At 48.2% G+C, this 19,088-nt stretch overlaps 2 protein-coding genes across 3 annotated transcripts in view; one reads left to right on the forward strand and one right to left on the reverse strand.

The window, feature by feature from the left end:
* HIRA (histone cell cycle regulator) overlaps positions 1–1,107 on the reverse strand; it is a 424,028-nt gene extending 422,921 nt beyond the window's left edge. Inside the window, exon 1 of the mRNA XM_085632815.1 lies at positions 926–1,107. Coding sequence (XP_085488941.1) covers positions 926–962 — 37 coding nt within the window. The 5' untranslated portion in view covers positions 963–1,107. The remainder of the gene's footprint in view (positions 1–925) is intronic.
* A 129-nt stretch (positions 1,108–1,236) lies between these two features.
* On the forward strand, positions 1,237–18,014 carry MRPL40 (mitochondrial ribosomal protein L40). 2 transcript variants are annotated; one of them, XM_085634959.1, is made up of 4 exons: positions 1,237–1,842; positions 14,721–14,804; positions 16,182–16,337; positions 17,006–18,014. In XM_085634959.1, the coding sequence occupies exons 2-4, from the start codon at positions 14,800–14,802 to the stop codon at positions 17,313–17,315; spliced, it is 471 nt and encodes a 156-aa protein (XP_085491085.1). In that variant the 5' UTR covers positions 1,237–1,842; positions 14,721–14,799; the 3' UTR covers positions 17,316–18,014. The 2 variants fall into 2 exon arrangements, with proteins under 2 accessions (XP_085491085.1, XP_085491084.1); XM_085634958.1 differs by lacking the exon at positions 1,237–1,842 and adding an exon at positions 4,450–4,604.
* The last annotated feature ends 1,074 nt before the right edge of the window (positions 18,015–19,088 follow it).

The following is a 19,088-nucleotide window of genomic DNA, read 5'->3' on the forward strand; positions in this document are numbered from 1 at the left end:
GGTGACTCCTCTCCGTCACTGCCCTGTGGAGGTGGTCTCTCTCTCTGACACTGCCCTGTGCGGGTGGCCCCTCTCTGACACTGTCCAGTGCGGGTGGCCCCTCTCTGACACTGCCCTGTGGAGGTGGTCTCTCTCTGACACTGCCCTGTGATGGTGGTGCCCTGTGGAGGTGGTCTCTCTCTCTGACACTGCCCTGTGGAAGTGGTCTCTCTCTCTCTGACACTACCCTGTGGAGGTGGTCTCTCTCTCTCTCTGACACTACCCTGTGGAGGTGGTCTCTCTCTCTCTCTGACACTACCCTGTGGAAGTGGTCTCTCTCTCTCTCTCTGACACTACCCTGTGGAAGTGGTCTCTCTCTCTGACACTGCCCTGTGCGGGTGGCCCCTCTCTGACACTGTCCTGTGCGGGTGGCCCCTCTCTGACACTGTCCAGTGCAGGTTCCCCCCTGTCACTGTCCTGTGCGGGTGGGCCCTCTCCGTCACTGCCCTGTGGAGGTGGCCTGTCTCTGACACTGCCCTGTGGAGGTGGTCTCACTCTCTGACACTGCCCTGACACTGCCCTGTGGAGGTGGTCTCACTCCCTGACACTGCCCTGTGCGAGTGGTCCCTCTCTGACACTGTCCTGTGCGAGTGGCCCCTCTCTGACACTGTCCACTGCAGGTTCCCCCCTGTCACTGCCCTGTGCGGGTGGCCCCTCTCCGTCACTGCCCTGTGGAGGTGGCCTGTCTCTGACACTGCCCTGTGGAGGTGGCTTCGCTCTTCCTCGCCATCCAGGGATGCCCGCTCCTCTCCTTAGGTCCCCACTCTTCCTTGGCACCCCTGGATGTAAACCTCGAACCCCACAATTTGAGGCCCTGCGTTCGTAGATGCCCCTTCCCGCCTCTGCCCTCCCAGGACCACTGCCCCGTCCCCCGACCCCCACTTACCATTGTGGTTGACCCAGGCCGGCTTGACGAGCTTCATGGTCGGTCGGCCCGCCCCCCGGGGGTGTCCCGCGGGGGCCTCTCAGAGCCGGAGCCCCTCCATGGGCCTGCCGCGCCGCTCCGCGCCCTCCGCCGGCCCCTCAGCGCCGCTCCATCCCCGGCCCGGCCTGAGCTGCGGCCCGGCAGGAAGTGAGGGCTGCGCAGAGGGGTCCGGCCGGGAACAGGGCCCGGGCGGGAGGTTCCGGCAGGGAGGGGGCAATACTGTGAGGGGGGGGGGGGGTGTTGTGACAGAGGCTTGGGGAGGTCCCGGGGGTGATACCGAGGCCTGTGGACCCGAACTGGGCCCGGCCGGGAGGCTCCGGCGGGGGAATACTGTGCGGGGTAGAGTTGCGGGGGGGGGGGGGGGATGTACTTGGCTGGGGGGGGCTGCGACAAAGGCCTGGGACCCGACGGTCCGAACGGGGCGAGGGGGTCGCGGCCTGTGGGGGGTCTGAGACTGCCAGGAGCCGCGGCCCCTGTGGGATGCAGGGTCCGGCCAGGAAGGGGCCCCGGGGTTCCAACCGACTGTGACGGGGGCCCCAGGGGCGGGGCAGCGCCTGCGGGAACAGTGGCCTATTGTGAGGGCGGCGGGGTTGTGGCTTCAGTGAGCTAAGTCAGAGGCGGTGGGGGAGGGGCGCCCTCTGACAAGGAGATCTGAAGGTCGCCACGTCACAGGTGGACAGTGCTCTCGAGCTCCTGAAAACTCCCGGGGAGCCGATGAGCGTGCTGATGACGTCACGGAAAGTGACGTCACGGGGCCCTTGACAAGACAGTGCGTGAAGTCAGTGGAACTATGGAAGCCTCAAAGCTTAAGTAAACCCCAGCCCTTCACTGTACTTATACATGTAGTGGAGGGAGAGCTCAACACCGTCTAAAAATGTGTGAGTATCACGCATGATGAGTGAGATTTGAGGTCTTTGCAGTTAACTGGCAAGTTCCCTGATGGAAGGCAAACAAGGCTAACCCGAAGGGCGGTGTTTCATGCAACAGTTTCATGCATTCAGGGTATCAGATGAAAACTCCTGACAGCAATGATTTGTAGTTGAGAAAGGAAAGGATTGTAAATGGTATCAATGATAATATGGAGTGAGGTTGCCACCCTAGCGAGGATTTGTGGAGCAGTATTGGTGAGGCATACTCCCTGGTTGCTCTGTGGCCAGGTCCTGGGGAAGGACTTGGTAAATGGCAAGTTAGTGTTGTTCAGAATACTCAAGGTGATCCAAAGCTGATTATCAGAAAAATAAAATATTAGATCACACACTGAAGACGTCTGAATAACCAATTCTAAAGTGCCAATACCGCATGTTCCAGCACCACCATTTAAATATTTAGGTCTGGATTATAAGTTTCCTGCTAAATTCCAAGAGGTTTGTGGAGCGGTGGGAAATATGCTTGTGCAGATTTCTTCACAACCAGTAATGACCCTGTATGTTAAAGTCCACAGCAGTCTGATAAATTTTAGCAGGTAAACCTACCAACATTTACCAGAGTAAAATACTTTGCAAGCACAGAGACATGCAGATTTTGATGCACAAAGCACCAAAATCCCCTTGTAATGGCCTATTGTTGAAGGGTCCACTCAGAACAGGTAATAATATTTACACCAGATCAATTCCAAACATTACATTGTTGGATTCCATTGCATGTGATAAACAGTGCAATGTAGCCAGGGCACTCTTAAAACCTTAATAACTCATATCTTAATATGGAACCCTGGGCGTGTATCTGACTTGATAAAGACAAATTGAATTCTTGCCAAGAGGAAAGGCATAAACTAAAACATAATCTTTCTGGATCCAGCAGATGTTTTCAAGAAGAAAATGGGGATATCCTGGCAGACCAAATTAAAATCAAGATGTGGTCAAGCACCATCAATCTTCCGCTTCAGAAAAGAGACCTTAGTCTTCAAACAACAGACACCTCATCTGTGACTTCTTGATCATCAAACTATATAAAATTGCCACCTCTTCCCCCTTTTCCACCCTCCATGTATGTTAAGGCCTTGCAGCCTCTGGCTTTCATTTTCCCTTAGTTTAGTTTATTACTCCTTACGCCACCCAGCCTATGTCCGTGACACTGGACCACACATCACCTGTAAGACCCTCCTTTTCGTTTTAAGTATTTGCTATGAATGTCGATAGGCATAGATACATCGGCTAAGTACTAGAGGGCAAAAACTGCCTCATTAAAGTAATCAGAGGACATTAGCCACCACCACAAGGGCCACTCCCTAGGAGTCTGAATTTATTGGGTGAGATAAATAGTACCTTTTATAACTTTTTGTCCAAAGGTGGGGAATAATGTGGATTTTAGTACTTACTTTTTGCTAAAATCTGTTTATCAGGGTGTTTTCCCCAGTTAATTTCACAGGGATCTATATGAGACATGCCAAAATTTACCTGGGGAAAATTATGGGGCTGTTGTGTTCGCCACAAAACTTGGAATTCTGGCACATAATTTAAGGAGCCCCTTGTAGTGTGTGCCCGAGTCAGTGCTATGTCATTCTCTGTATTTAGATTAATAAAGGCAAGCCAGGTGTCGGGCTATGTGGACAGATTCTAATTGCTAATCTGCCACTTCATAGGCCCCATTATGAGTAGACCGTGTAGGATGTGATCATTCTTGCACATGATACAAATCTGACAGCGATGTTTAGGAATTTATTGAAAGCAGTAAATATTGCCTATTTTGACTTTTGTGGGCATAGCATACAGATTTTTGTCCTTACCTCACCATCATCCTGGAGTCCTGGTAAATGTCTGACATTTTCTCCATTAAATTCCGTCAGATTTGACCTGCAGAAATTTAACAAAGGGTACAAACATTTTCGTAGCTAGCGATTGATTAGCAGGTGTGATAAACGTCACACCACTTGTAAATGCGATTGGATGCCAATTTAACGGGCTACCAGTAACTAGGCCCTATATATTGCTAAAGAAGTGTAACTATGAGCATTTTAAGAAGTCACGCGCAGCAACATAAAAGCAACCGTTACACCATGATAGTATTATTGCAGAGGATTACAAAGCTGCCTTTGATGGACTGTGTTGTAGAGCCCACCATCATATTTGGTGTAACAGATATTTAGGAAGATTTAAAAATAAAATACATTAATTCTGAGGATACTTGTGTTTTTTAATGTATATAACCACACCTGGCCCCCACAACAATATATTTCTGACCCATAATTCTAATAAAGGTATGACTGTCTGTAGTCACCTCAAAAGATTAACATAACTGTAGATCTAAATCACATGGCTGCTGCTAGTGAAGCTTTGCAGATGCAGCTGTGGTGAATATGTTCTGTGGACAATGTGCAAGCCCAGCCTGGGTCCTGGCACACTTCCTGCCTGCAGCTCTGTGTGTCTGCGGTTTCTGCACAGTGCCCACCAAGGCTGGTCTAGACTTCCAGTGGCACTCCCCATCTCACCGCCAGAGGAACAATGAGGGCTGGCCCTCTGACCCCGCCCTCGCTGTTTCCCTCCCAGTGCCGGGCGGAACCAAGGCGCCGGCAGAGGTTTCCGGCCGGAGCACTTAGAGTGTGACACTGGGAGCCCTGCTGGTGCTGCTGAGGTTACAGGAGACAGGGCTGCACCATGCTGCTGGCTGCGGGGAGGGCGTTGATGCACGGATCCAGGGCCTGGTGAGAGCTCCTGGGGCAGGGAGGGGAGGCGGGGCTGGTGCTGAGGTTACAGGAGCCTGGGCAGAGCTGGAGACAGGGCTGTGCCGTGCTGCTGCAGGGAGGACCCTGCCACAGGGGTCAGGGTCTGGTGAGAGGCCTGGGGCAGGGAGAGGACTCAGGGCTGTGCCGTGCTGCTGGCTGCAGGGAGGACCCTGCTACAGGGGTCCAGGGTTTGGTGAGAGCTCCTGGGGCAGGGAGGGGAGGCGGGGCTGGTGCTGAGGTTACAGAGCCTGGGCAGAGCTGGAGACCGGGCTGTGCCGTGCTGCTGGCTGCTGGGAGGACCCTGCTACAGGGGTCAGGGTCTGGTGAGAGGCCTGGGGCAGGGAGAGGACTCAGGGCTGAGCCGTGCTGCTGGCTGCTGGGAGGACCCTGCTACAGGGGTCCAGGGTCTGGTGAGAGGCCTGGGGCAGGGAGAGGACTCAGGGCTGTGCCGTGCTGCTGGCTGCAGGGAGGACCCTGCTACAGGGGTCCAGGGTCTGGTGAGAGGCCTGGGGCAGGGAGAGGACTCAGGGCTGAGCCGTGCTGCTGGCTGCAGGGAGGACCCTGCTACAGGGGTCAGGGTCTGGTGAGAGGCCTGGGGCAGGGAGAGGACTCAGGGCTGAGCCGTGCTGCTGGCTGCAGGGAGGACCCTGCTACAGGGGTCCAGGGTCTGGTGAGAGGCCTGGGGCAGGGAGGGGAGCTGTTGCTGGTGCTGAGGTTACAGGACCCTGGGCAGAGCTGGAGACCGGGCTGTGCCAGGCTGAAGGGAAGGAATGCAGGACAGGATGCAGAAGGGCACAGCTGGTGCCTGTGCTTCCATCATGGTGCTGGAAGGGTGCTGCTGTGTGTATGCGGAGAGCACCTGGGTCAGAATGTGGGGGTGGGGGGCGGGTGGCAGGGCTGTAATGCTACCAGGGCTGTGCCATAATACTGGCTGCAGGGAGGCCACGGCTAGAGTAATCCCATGGGCTGGTGAGAGTACCTGGGGCAGGGAGGGGAGGGAAGGCGTTGATGCTAAAGGGCCTGCACCGTGCTGCGGGGGGAGGTTAGTTCCTAAGCATGAGCTTTGCGGAAGGGAAGTTCATGCTTCAGTAAGGTAACTCTAAGTGTAAAGTATTCCAGAGTTTAGGCTAGAACAAACGCGGAGTGGCAACCCCATGGGGCTTTGCGCATCTTGGTGAATTTTAATAGATGTACTAAAGAGGATCTGAGCAGTCTCCCGGGCATATACGGGGTGGGTGGGGGGCTCAAATCCAGGGTGTGATGAGTAAAATGTTTTCTAGTTGATGCGTCAAGAATTTTCGATTTTATTAAGGACACGGAGGCGAGGATTATGCTTCTCTTTCTTTACTGAAGCCAAATCAGCAGCAGATAAACTTTAAACTACATAACCCATGATGCCTAGTATGACATTACTGCACCAATCACAGAGTCCCCTACAGGGTATATAACATCATAACGTCTAAGTCCATCCTCTTTCTTTGCGAACAGTTCATTACCACAACAAGAACGCCATAACTTCTGTTCTTCTTAATTGATTCTTGTCACCAGAACTTCCAAAAGTGTAAAACTTCCAGTCTATTCTCCATCCAACAGCTTGTTCCTTAGGATCCGTCAGGTCGTTTTATTCTCTGTACCTGGAAAGAAACACAGGCCATAATATCTTGGGCCTAATCAGACATTGCCAACAAAGGGTGGGTATCTTACTGTACAATATTAAATCAATAATAATGAGTGTTAACATTCAGTATGTGAACTCTCTCTGGGTGGAATAATCCTTGCCTCCGTGTCCTTAATAGAATCGAAAATTCTTGACACGTCAGCTAGAATTTTTTAAATTCTATGTCAGGCAATGGAGACTTCTGATTATGCTAGTTTAAAGTTGTGCAAATACCTGAGATGCTGCATGAACAATTGGTTTATGATAAAACGTTTTAAATGTCGAATCGGAAGACGAATCCGCCGCAGTCATGATGTCCTCCAATCAAGAACCTGTTAAAAGGGCTTTAGAAGCCATAGCTCCCCTTACAGAGTTAACTCCAAAGACAGATGTATCAACACCAGCTTGACTTAAGAACCATGTAACCCATCTGGCTAAAGTCTCTGAAGAGACTGGGCAGAAAGGTTTCTGCAATGAGATTAGGAATTGTCTTGCTACATCATTCCTAAACTCAGGAGTACAATCTTCGTAACACTTCAAACATTGAACCACACATAATCTGCTGTGGTGTGGAAAAGCAGGATATGTCACATCTGGAATTAGTCTTTGTTATTTTTGAAATTGTAAATGAGACCCCCGAAGGAGTAAATATTCTACCTATCAAATCCAGTGCTCGTACATCTGAGACTCACCTACAGGAAATGAAACCTAATAATTGAGTAAGTTTCGCTGATAGTTGCTTGCGGGAAATACCCTAATTCGCTGGCCAATTCCTGATAAAGTGAAGCACCACATCCATGTCCCACAGAGTGGAATATCTGGATTTAGGTGCTTTCACCAATCTAATGCATCTCACAACTTTGCATATTAAGGGGTGTTCCCCCACTGGTTTACCATCCACATGGGGATGACCAGCCGAGATCGCGAAACGGAAATTAGTAACCGTCCGGTAAGCCATTCCTTGATTAGCCATTTCAGATAAGAAATTAACAATCATATGTATTCTGGAGGCCATGGGATCTCCCTATCGTTCAGAACACCAAATAACCCATCTACGCCAAGCTGATTTGTATCGCTTGTGCGTAGAGGGGGCCCAAGAGTGCAACAGGAAAAACATAGCCTCCTGGAAAATTCCTGGCATTGCCAGCGTCTCCTTAAAGTTTCCATGCCATCAGGGTTAATTGACCCTGAATTACCAATGGATCAGGTTGGCCCATCGGCTCCAGAAGTATCTCTTGGAACGAGAGCAGCCGTACTGGAGGACCACACGTCAAAGTTAACGTCACCGGAAACCATGCCTGAGCTTTCCAACAAGGGGAAATCATTATTAATTCCGCACTCTGTCTGCGGACTTGTGCTAATACTTTCTAGATCATGACGAATGGGGGAAAGGCATAATGCATGCCCATCATCTATGATTGAAGGAATGCGTCCGAGTTGAGTGCCTGGGTCCGGTCGCCAACTGTAAAACTGGGGAAGCTGAGTGTTCAGCCTGGACTCAAAGAGATCTATCGTGCATGGACCCCACTTCTGGGTTCAATAGCTGGAATACTCTGGGATGCAGTCTCCAATCGCTGGAATCCCGGACGAATCGCAAGTTCCAGTCTGCCATCACATTGGAACTGCCCGTCATATACTCCGCTGTCACTTAGATGTGGTGTTGCAGGCAATAATGCCAGAAGTCTTTGGCTATTTCCACCAATAGTCAAGACCTCGTGCCACCCAAGCGGTTGATGTATCTCACTGCTGAGACATTGTCCATCCGCAGAAGGATACAACAACTCGCTTTTTGTGGAGAAAGGGTCCGGATAGCAAAGGACCCTGCTAATAAGCTCCAGGCACTTTATGTGTAATCTCAGTTTCTCCGGGGACCATCTGCCCCTGTCTCCACTGAACTGCACTGGGCTCCCCAGCCCCATCGGCTGACATTACCCCCTCGGCTTTGCCATTCCACGCATCCGTTCCAATCACCAGGATATCTCTGTCCTGGCTTCTGTGGATAGTAGAATCTGTTCCGCATGACTCAGACCCTTGCACAAATGCCTGATCTTCAGTCGTTGAAGTGCCCGGTAGTGGAGAGGACCCAGAAAAATCGCCTGAATAGAGGAAGCCAACAGGCCCCCCCAATAGCGCCAGAATCCTCAAGGATATAGTCGGAGAGGCAAGCGCTCTCCTCAACTCTTTCTTGATCGAAATCCTCTTTTTTAGAAGGAGCAACAACTGTGTCAGTAACAAATCTATTTGAAACCCCAGAAATTCCATCAATTGGGCAGTGGTCAGTATGGACTTGTCCGAATTGATGACGAACCCCAAGTCTTGCAGGAGTTGGGTCGTCCAAGTTAAATGTAGTAAGACTGTTTACACACTTTGAGCCATAATGAGGACGTCGTCCAGATAAATGATAAGTCTCACCCCTCTCTCCCTCAGATACTGCACAACCGATTTGAGCAGTTTGGTGAAACACCAAAGGGCGGAAAATAGCCCGAAGGGCATATCGGTAAACTCGAAACATCGGAGTCCCCATTGGAATTGCAGGAATCTCCGGTGTGGAGGAAATATCAGCACCGCAAAATAAGCGTCTTTCAGATCGAGACGCACCATCCAATCCTTTTCTAACAGATCTCTCAGCAAGGGTAGGCCTTCCATTTTGAAGTGGCGATACACCACCCAGGAATTGAATTCCTTGGGGTTCAAAACTAGTCGGAATATCTGATCTTTCTTTGGTACCAAAAATATTGTACTGATGAAACCGTGAGGGTGGGGTACCGTCTCTACGACTGCCCCTTTTTAGGTCTCGCCTGACCCAGCGCATGCACTGGTCTGGCGAGACTTTTTGAGAGGGCTCCAAAAAGTGCTACCAGGCCAGCCTAGAGCTACAGTGCGCGGGCGCAATTACTTTCACTTTTGCGGCTGCTTTGATGTTTGATCGCGATCACTTTCGCGGCCGCACGGCAGCTTGGCATAGCCAATAGGTCTCGCTTTTGGGACCTTATAAGTATTTAGTTATGCAACTGTTGCATGGCTAATCACTTATAAGGTCCCAAAGGCGAGACCTATTGGCTATGCCAATGCTTGTTTCATTAGTGATCTCACTTTGTCTTCTATGAAAGACCTCTCTGTTAGGGAAAAAGTTAGAGGTTGGGGTCTGCGATTCTGCTGTGAGGAGGAATAAAACTCTTTCCGAAAGCCCAGTACTGTCTGAAGTACCCAAGTGTCCTGTGTTATTCTCTCCCACATGTGAAAGAATAACCCAATTTGGCCTCCCACCAACACCTCCCTAACCTGAATAAGGTTTAACTGCATAGGAGGTGTCGCCAGAATTGTTTAATCCTCTGTAACCACCTCGGTTCTGTTTGCCTCTGCCACCTCTGTTACATGTGGGGTAGAAATTTGAATGGGTGGTGCCCCCACAACCTCAATTTTCGAAAACTCTGGAGGTCTGGTTATTTCCTCATCCGGTTTCTCAACCCCTGAAGCGTCCGGCCCTGGTAAAAAGGCCACTGTGGAAAACCTTTTTGATCAAAGATTGGGCCTTGTCAAGGGCCGAAAAGGTAGCTACGTATTTTCCGAGCTCCTTGACAAATTTGTCACCGAACAGCAGTGCGTTAGCTAGCGTGCCTGCCTCTGTAGTGGCCATGTCTGCCACTCGCGGGTGAATTCTCATTAGAAAGGATCTTCTGCGCTCGGTGGAGAGAGCACAATTTATGTTCCCCCCCCCCCCCCCCCCCCCAAAGCATAAGGTTCTCTGCGCCCGCTCTAAGACTTCAGTCAGGTCAAGAGTTGAATTAGAATATTTAGCACTGACCGCTAAGGCGAGGATTTTAATGAGGGGTACCGATACATCCAGTAATTTGTCTTGGCATCCCCTCCATGCCCAATCCAACCCATTGGGATCTTTGGCGAACTTCTTAAGGAAGAGCTCTGGGGTGTCTGTTGCCTTGTCTAATAGGGAGGATCTAGAGCATTCAGATTTAAGAGTAGTGCACACTTCACGCTCAAAGCTCTGTCTGATATTATCTTGGACATAATGCGCCACCTCTACGCAAGGCACCCATTCCATCGACCTCGGGTGGATAATATTCTTTGGGTCAAATGAGAGGTTTTTATTTGGGGGCCTTTGAACTCACATGGTGAGTTTTAAGTTTGTGTTTCACCGCCTTGAGAGTTATTTCGGGGTCCGTTTCAGAGTCGGATGTGTCTTGCGTGGCAGAAGAGGACTCCTCCGCGTCCCCCGGGTTAGAGAGGGAAGAATTACCTGATGGGCCAGAAGGGATGGGACTGCCATACCCATGGTCCTTAAGGAATGACAACGCCACTTGGGACAATACCTCTGCTGAGGAGGTAAATGAAGGTTCAACCAACAAGGCACTCAGACTCTTTTCCCATAATTTGTTTGGGGTTTAGTGAAGGGTTGTAGTGCCCTAATCAAAGCCCTGTTCACTGAACTCTGCACTTGGCAGTCCAGGGCCTCTACTAACTGCTCCTCCAGTTGGTGCTCATAAGGCACCGCTTCAAACTCTGTGTAGTCATTATAGTCCGCATATTCATCAACCTCCTCGGCGTAGTACGCCACCTTTACTAAAGGAGGTGTGGAGGAGGTTCAGGGGGAGAGCAACCCAGGGCTGAAGTACATTTAGTAATTAAGACAGACTCTCACTGGCCTAAAGCCTCAAGTCTTCAGGTTTAAATCCAACAGGAGAGGCAAAGTTCAAATTTTGCCTGATTAAATATGCAGATTTGAGTGGAGGGAGTAAGCCCTTTGAGCTCTCCCAGGGCAGAGCCCTACAACGTTTTTACGTTCCAGGGACCGAGGAGAGAGGCAAACCACCAGCGCTGCCGTGAGGGGCCGATCGGAAAATAATGAACTCCGATTTGTTTGCTCGCGAATGTGCATGGCTACTGGCAGTGAAAACAGGACTGCCTCCTTGAGTGCGCGAGATGCTCGTCTGTCCTGCTCCCGCTCCACACAGAACTACAGATCTTCACCTCTAACAGATGCTGCCAAGCACCGCTATGCGATCACTGAAACGCGACAATATCCCCACAAGCTATATTCCACCAATCAACGTTTTGGACTATTGGTTTTGCGGCCCGAACAATATGCAATATTCTTTCATTCTTTTATCTCAAGCATATAGCCATACATTAATTGTGGCTTTGGCAAAGGAGAACTAGGCATAAGCACATCAGTTGACACTGTGAAAGAAATGGAGGCCAGTGGTGTAGCATGCCCCAATGAAAGAAAAATATGCCCCATAACCTCTGGTTAAGTATGAGAAAAGCTGCACTCGTTCTTTTACTCTGCTTCCAATCCTTTCATTAGCTTGTGCTTACATATCCTTGTAAACACCAAGTGCCTCATGCTATACATGCTTTTAGTTTGACGCGTAGAACTACATTAACTACTAATGAGGCATTACAGTGATCTAGGCACACACAGGCTATTACTGCAAATGCCTGACTTCAAAATGTTTTCTACCAAGAAAGGACTTTTTCAGACATTCCACTAAAACATATAGAAGCCACATTACCACGGTGCGACAGGTACACTCTACAGCTACATCAGGTGTACTTCTTGCTGCTCCAGTTAGAAAGATGATATAATGCAGAACCTCAAAGACCATGGAAGTTCTGTTGTAGTAAGTGAAAAGACAGATGTGGAGACCTGGAGAGCTACAGTGTTTTAGAAATGGGCAGAGGTGCTAGACCTCATGAAGCATTTCTGCCTCCATGATCCACCGGTGCGATATTATTGTCCAATAGAATAAGAATAATGCCTTTTAGAACATAAAATGGCAGTCGAAGACTAAAAAGATACGCAAGGGGGGTGTCAAAATATGAAAATGAAACATACATCGTTGTAAATATGTACAATGCTAGGTGAGCAAAAGAATGATGGATTTAACCGAGATCTCTTGACAGGGGGTGAATGTTTTGATTTGTTCTGCATTCCGTCCATCAATTGTGTGTCTTTTGGTTTCTCGCCCTAAGTGCGCCAGGTATGCCCAGACGTGGGTCCTGGGCTCACTGTGCCACTGGAATCAAGCTATCCTGGCTGAAGAGGGGTGAAACCCCGAAACCGGTCCTAGGATGCTTGTTTCCGGTCCAGAGAGGACCTGGCTTGGCAGTTCAGGCTGGACTGTTCCCATGAGGCACAGGGTCAAGACTGATTTGCATATGCCCTGGTCTAAACTGGGGTGGCCTGGTGAGCAAAAGAATGATGGATTTAACCCAGATCTCTTGACTGGGGGCGAATGCTTTGATTTGTTCTGCATTCCGTCCATCAATTGTGTGTCTTTTGCTAGTGGTGGAGCCAGGCATCTTCAAAGTGGTGAAAATAAAATTATATATGTGGTATTTGTGTGCCAATCAAGTTGCTGATTGTATTGCTCTAAGGATGTTGAAAAGGCTCCTTTGGATACTAACACATGTCCTGCAGTTTAAACACATGTCTTAGCTGTAGATGGTTACCCAGCTGAACTATCTCAGGACCTGCTCTACCTATTCTTGTAACTTTGCATGACACTGGTCTCCCACTTCCCCTTGGCAATAGAGATTGTGTATGTAATATTCTTGTTAGCTTTTTTTTCATTATTTGTTGCTCTGCCACCGTCTACGCCGCCAGGATCTGAAACATCATCTCTGTTATCCCTCAGAACTCTTCAACCCTGCTCCAATTACGGAAAAAAGATGCAACATTTTAAAGGATACTACAGCACGTTGCAGGAATAGTCCAATTTTGCACCCAGAACCCAGCTACCTCTCCTATCACTCGCTAGCTGTATCTCTACCTTTGACACTGCTCTGCACTCTCCAGCCTTCTGGCTTAATTCGTGCTATACAAATACCACATACATACTACAAAATATTTTAGAAGGATTTTGTGCCATTAGCACATAGTAGGCCTCCTGAAAGAGAACCAGTATTCAATTAACCTTGAGTGGTATATCCTGCAATTAAGCTGGAGTGTTATATGCTGCAATTAATCTAGAGTGGTATACCCTGCAATTAAGCTGGAGTGGTATACCCTGCAATTAAGCTGGAGTGGTATATCCTGCAATTAACCTAGAGTGGTATATCCTGCAATTAACCTAGAGTGGTATATCTTGCAATTAAGCTAGGGTGGTATATCTTGCAATTAAGCTAGTGTGGTATATCCTGCAATTGAGATGCTACATCCTACAATTAGGCTGGTATATCCTGCAATTATGCTAGGGTGGTATATGCTGCAATTAAGCTAGAGCGGCATATCCTTTAATTAAGCTGCTACATCCTGCAATTAAGCTGGTGTATCCTGCAACTAAGCTAGGGTGGTATATCCTGCAATTAGGCTAGAGTGGTATATGCTGCAGTGTAGCTTGAATTTCAGGGTTTACCACCCGAGCTGAGTTGTATATTCTGCAATTAAGCTAGAGTGGTATATCCTGCAATTAAGCTATGGTGGTATATCCTGCAATTGAGCTATGGTGGTATAACCTGCAATTGAGCTATGGTAGTATATCCTGCAATTGAGCTATGGTGGTGTATCCTGCAATTGAGCTATGGTGGTGTATCCTGCAATTGAGCTATGGTAGTATATCCTGCAATTGATGGTGGTATATCCTGCAATTGAGCTATGGTAGTATATCCTGCAATTGAGCTATGGTGGTATATCCTGCAATTGAGCTAGAGTGGTATATGCTGCAATTAAGCTAGAGTAGTATATCCTGCAATTCTAGGGTGATGTGTCCTGTAATTAAGCTAGGGTGGTATATCCTGTAATTAAACTGGTATATCCTACAATTAAGCTAGAATGATACATCCTACAATTAAGCTAGGGTGGTATATGGTGCAATTAAGCTAGAGTGGTAAATACTGCAATTAAGCTAGATTGCTATATGCTGCAATAAGCTAAAGTGGAATATGCTGCAATTATGCTAGAGCGGTATATCCTGCTATTAAGCTAGTATATCCTGCAATTACGCTAGAATGGTATATCCTGCAATTAAGCTAGGGTGGTATATCCTGCAATTAAGCTAGGTGCTATATCTTGTTATTAAGCTAGAGTGATATATCCTGCAATTAAGCTAGGGTGGCAAATCCTGCAATTAATCTAGGCGGTATATCCTGTATTTAAGCTAGATTGGTATATCCTGCAATTTCGTTAGGGTGGTATATCCTGCAATTAAACTCGGGTGGTATATCCTGCAATTAAGCTAGGGTGGTATATCCTGCAATTAAGCTAGGGTGGTATATCCTGCAGTTGTTAGGGTGAGGGTTCAGTAATTGTTGTGTTCCTCCACAGCGAGCGTCGCTGACCAGTCCCAGATTAAACACTCTTGAGTATCCACACCACCTATTGCAGATAGCATGGCTTCATGAGGTTGTTGAATAAGTAACACCGTGTTATCTCTGCGTGCTTGCTGTTCAACTGACATTATACTTTGTGACACTTTTAGTTCCCCAAAAACATGGCCCCTGCAGACGCGCACGAGCCACTGGCATGCGTCAGTGCTTACTCTCAAGACGTCTCTTCCCATGAGGTAAGTGGCTGACTTGGTGGTAACTTTTGAAATTTCATGTTCCTTGACTTATCTATGTAAATAATATGAACTTGATAATAATAAATAGGAATTTTGAGGCATATATAGTCCCCACTGAAGAAGATTTTGTTCTAACAATTTTGAATCCGAAACAGGTCAACCTTTACTTTATGATTGGTGTAGCAGGCTTAGGTGAATGTATATACACATATATGATTGTAAGTTCCTTTCTATTTACCACACACCTATAAACAATAGACAGATCGGAAAACGGCCTGTCCTGTATTTCGGTTCTATAACATATATTAATCCGTTGATTCTGTGATAGGAAATGTATTAGAATGTATGATGATGTAAATAAAGTAAGTGACGTCAGTTATCATTGCTAATACCATGGGTGAAGTAAATAAGCCACCAAGGACATTGTTCTGGAATTTGGAAAATGTGAGGATAAGTATATTAAACTTATGTGTACTGACTGTCACAGTATTTGGGTTCTCAGCAGTTAGGCCTTGATGTGTTGGCCCCATTTGATATTCTCACTATCTCCCACCTCCAACACTTGCAACATTTATTCTTTTGAAGATAGAAACGCACGCAGCCCATGATGTCAGTACCACACAGAGAAAAGAGCTCACACTGGTACATGATTGTGGGAGGCTTTTTTTAAAAACAGGAGCATCAGAGGCGCGGTATGGATGTGCCTCTTGCCTCCAAACGTATCTCCTCCATATGTACCTGAAGTAGATGCAGATGTTTTAAGGCCTGTAAACTTGATCTATTTGTTCCAAAAGGGTAGTGAGTTCAGAAGGGAGGTATGATTTTATACAGTGATATTTGCTAAGGCAGGGTAGCCCTTTCCTGTGCCTCAATGTCGTCTTATTGTGCTATCCCTTCAGCAGACCCACTCTGTTCTACCCAGGACTTTCATTTTCAGATCCCACCCATGTCAAAACACAACCCCTGTGGACCAAACCCTAGCTTGAGTTGCCTCTTCTGATTTCTTCTTTACTGGGTGAATGGTTCCCTCTAGCGGCTGGAATAAGAATTGGGGAACCACTTCCTACTGCTCCTCTTGCATTTGCTACCACTACTGTGTACCCCATAATTGTCCCCCTTTGTGGCTTGTTCTCCCTTTGTGGCACCTCCTCTTCCTCCTGAGCTTTTCTCCTCATTTTAGTGCAATAAAACGTTTTTTAAAGAATATATATTTCACTGCCTTTTTGCTTCTGCCTCATTTGGGCCACAGTGCAGTGTTAACCAGGCTTAGAATAGTCTGGAGCTGCGAGCCTTCCTGAAAGCACCATTTGTAGGAGTCCTTTAGACTGCATAACTCCCATTGAGAAGAAATGTTTCATTCTGTATCTCTTCCTCCAGGGCTGAGCCCAAGAAAAAGAAGCGAGTGGACCCCAGACGAGACCTGGCAACCCGAGACCGCTTGCGGAAGAAGTTGAAGAAGATGGAACGCGTGGCCCCGGAGCTGATCCCCATTGAGGACTTCGTAGCGCCCACTCAGCACACGATTCAGCTAAAGTAGGGCGGCTCCTTGATATCCATTATTCCAATTGGCAGCTTATATCCTATTTAGGCTCCACACTCTCACTCGTTTTCTTAATGCTGCATGGTCCCTTCTTATTTACATTTTATATTTACAAGATCTGTGGCTTCTGAGGGTGCAGGGTTCTTTGCCTAGATATAGATCTCCTGAGAGAACTTTGGCAGACTTATGTCCTCTGTCTAGATTCATAGTTCCAATGGCTGTGCCTTCTACAGGAAAGCGCCTTCTCATAGATAGAGACAGAGAGAGCGCTTTTCCTCCTTAGAATAAAACATTATCTCCCTAAAGTGTGTTATCTTTGAATAGACTGCAGATCCTGATATAACTGAATAGTGGGTTGAAACACTGAAAAAATTGATAAAAAGGAAAAATCTGACCTACATTTACGTCATTGAAACATGGTCATAAACCAGCACGTCTAAAACAAGAAAAAAGTAAGCTTATGTGTCACAGCGGTGAGAGAGTCCATGCAGTGAGTCCTGAACTTTAAAACTGAAGGTTGTGCATCCTGAAGCTTTGTGCATGTTCAGATTGCAAGCTCCCTTTCTATCCCTTGGAAGCTTGATGTTTTACTGCTGCCCCCAGTTTTTTGGGGGGGGTGGGCTCGCTGATCTGATGCTTCTTGTGTGCTTCTCTCCCTTAGGGTTCGGGCCCCCGCCGCCCTGTCCTTCGAGGAAAGCGAACGACGAGCTGTGCTGCTCAAGAAATGGTCCCAGTTCAAGCAGGAGGAACACAAGCAAGAAATGGCGGCCATAACCTCACTAATGGAGGCTCAGGCCAAAGCGCTGGAAGAGCTGCGCCTGGAGTCGGAGGAGCTATACCAGGCCGCTGTGCGCAGAGACTCGGGGCTCTTCCCCTTCGAGAGCGAGGGGCCAAGCCATACACCGCCCATCCCCCACTACGAGGCACCCGAAGGGAAGTACAATGACGTCACCAAGGTGTACACTCAGTGAGGGAGGAGCTGTCTGGTACTCCTGCTGCTCCCACTCACTGGTGATGACGTCACTCTGTATGGCACACCAGGGGCTCCTACTAGTTCCACTCTGGTGATGACCTCACTCTGTATGGTACACCAGGGGCTCCTGCTGGTTCCACTCTGGTGATGACGTCAGTAGACTGGTGCAGCTCTCAAGTGTAGTCAGAGTGAATGATTCCTTTCTTACCACCTTCTTACACTGGGGTTGCCTGGTCCTGTCACTTATAGTGCCAAGACGGCTCCGGGTATTCGTCGTGCTCTACAAGTTTCTTCATTCATTCATACTATTATCTGGAAAGTCAGATGAAGCCCTGGCGCTTGCTGGGCTGATACTTTAGACATAAAGATACCTGTAGGTGTTGCAACACGGTCGGTCTTAGAAGTGACACCCTGAATGTGGCACCATGTGAAGCCTTTTGAAAGGAGATCCCGTTTCCAGTGCCCAGCAGGAACGGTGCTGGCACCTTCTGCCGCAGCTTGGATTATTGCTAAATAAATAGAATACAGTGAAAACCACGCGGTGGGTGGCAGGACACATCTGTTCTTTTCATTCAGTAAGTGAAATTTCTTAAACATGAAGAACTATGACATTTGCGAAATATATTTCCTGTTTTTCCTACCGAGCACACCCTAGACAGAATACAGAATTATTAAATATTTCACAATGCACAATCTTCATTTTTCAATAATTGGTGCTTTCTTTACTGCTTCACTGTGTAAAAGTGTATTCCATGGGAGTATGGTGGCAACGACACTCTTCGCCAACAGATGTTCAGCTGAGTCACAGGCCCTTAGCCCTGTGGCGCTTAAGAAGGTTTCATGCCACTACTCAGGCATGGGCTGAATGAACACATCAGTTTATTTTATACACAGTCTGTTTTATCAAAGGTATGCATGTAGCACAAACCTGGATGTGGAGTGTTTACGTAGCGCCTACAGATGTGTGTCTGATGTGCAAGGTTACACCGTGTGAAGACAGACCATTAAAGAGCCACAAACATGCAGTGAAATTGACGCGGGTGGGAACCTGACTAAGTGTGAGTTGGTCAGGACTGGCCAGACAAGAGTTATTCCGATGGCTGCACAAACGGTGACACTTCTGTTTCCAAGTGAGTGAGTCTAGGATGAAGGTTAAGTTGGTTCAAAGCTTCGGTTCATAGACATGGAATCCTGATTTTCTTGTCCTTTCTGGACTTCCAGGACCGTCAGCCCTGTGCAACGAATGCCGATACGGAGAATGTATGAAAGGTAACCTAGTTTTGTGAGTTGAATAGGTTGCTGATCACACAGTAAGGTATACTTGTGTTTAATGGAGGCTGTTAGAGGACCCAATGTTGTTGTCGTAGAATGAGGGTGAGGCGGTCAGAGTGCAAATCCATCAATCAAGAGCATTTGTAAAGCGCAACATTGTCCCCCCTAGGGGTATCTGGGCGCTGTGTCTCCTTGGAAGAGCCAGGTCTTGAGTCTTTTTCTGAAGTCGCGCAGCGAGGGGGCTGTACGGAGCTGGAGGGGAATATTGTTCCAGGTCTTGGCAGCGATGTAGGAGAAGGAGTGGCCACTGCTGCTGCTGTGACGGATGCGGGGGGGGAGGGGGGGTTGTGCGAGGGCGAGCGAGCAGGAGTGCAGGTGTCTGTCTAGAGGGTTGGTGGAAGTTCAGTCAATGGTTGATGTAGGCAGGACCTAGGCCATAAAGTGCTTTGTAGGCGTGTGTGAGGATCTTGAACTGGCATCTCTTCTGGATAGGGAACCA

This window comes from Triturus cristatus, chromosome 11, assembly GCF_964204655.1.
Source record: "Triturus cristatus chromosome 11, aTriCri1.1, whole genome shotgun sequence".
In the NCBI taxonomy this organism is placed as follows: domain Eukaryota; kingdom Metazoa; phylum Chordata; class Amphibia; order Caudata; family Salamandridae; genus Triturus; species Triturus cristatus.

Coding starts and splice junctions, on each gene's coding strand:
- MRPL40 (XM_085634958.1), top strand. CDS start 4,558: ATGCTGCTGGCTGCGGGGAGGGCGTTGATGCACGGATCCAGGGCCTG. Junction 14,805..16,181: donor AAGACGTCTCTTCCCATGAG/GTAAGTGGCTGA, acceptor CTCTTCCTCCAG/GGCTGAGCCCAAGAAAAAGA. Junction 16,338..17,005: donor CAGCACACGATTCAGCTAAA/GTAGGGCGGCTC, acceptor TCTCTCCCTTAG/GGTTCGGGCCCCCGCCGCCC.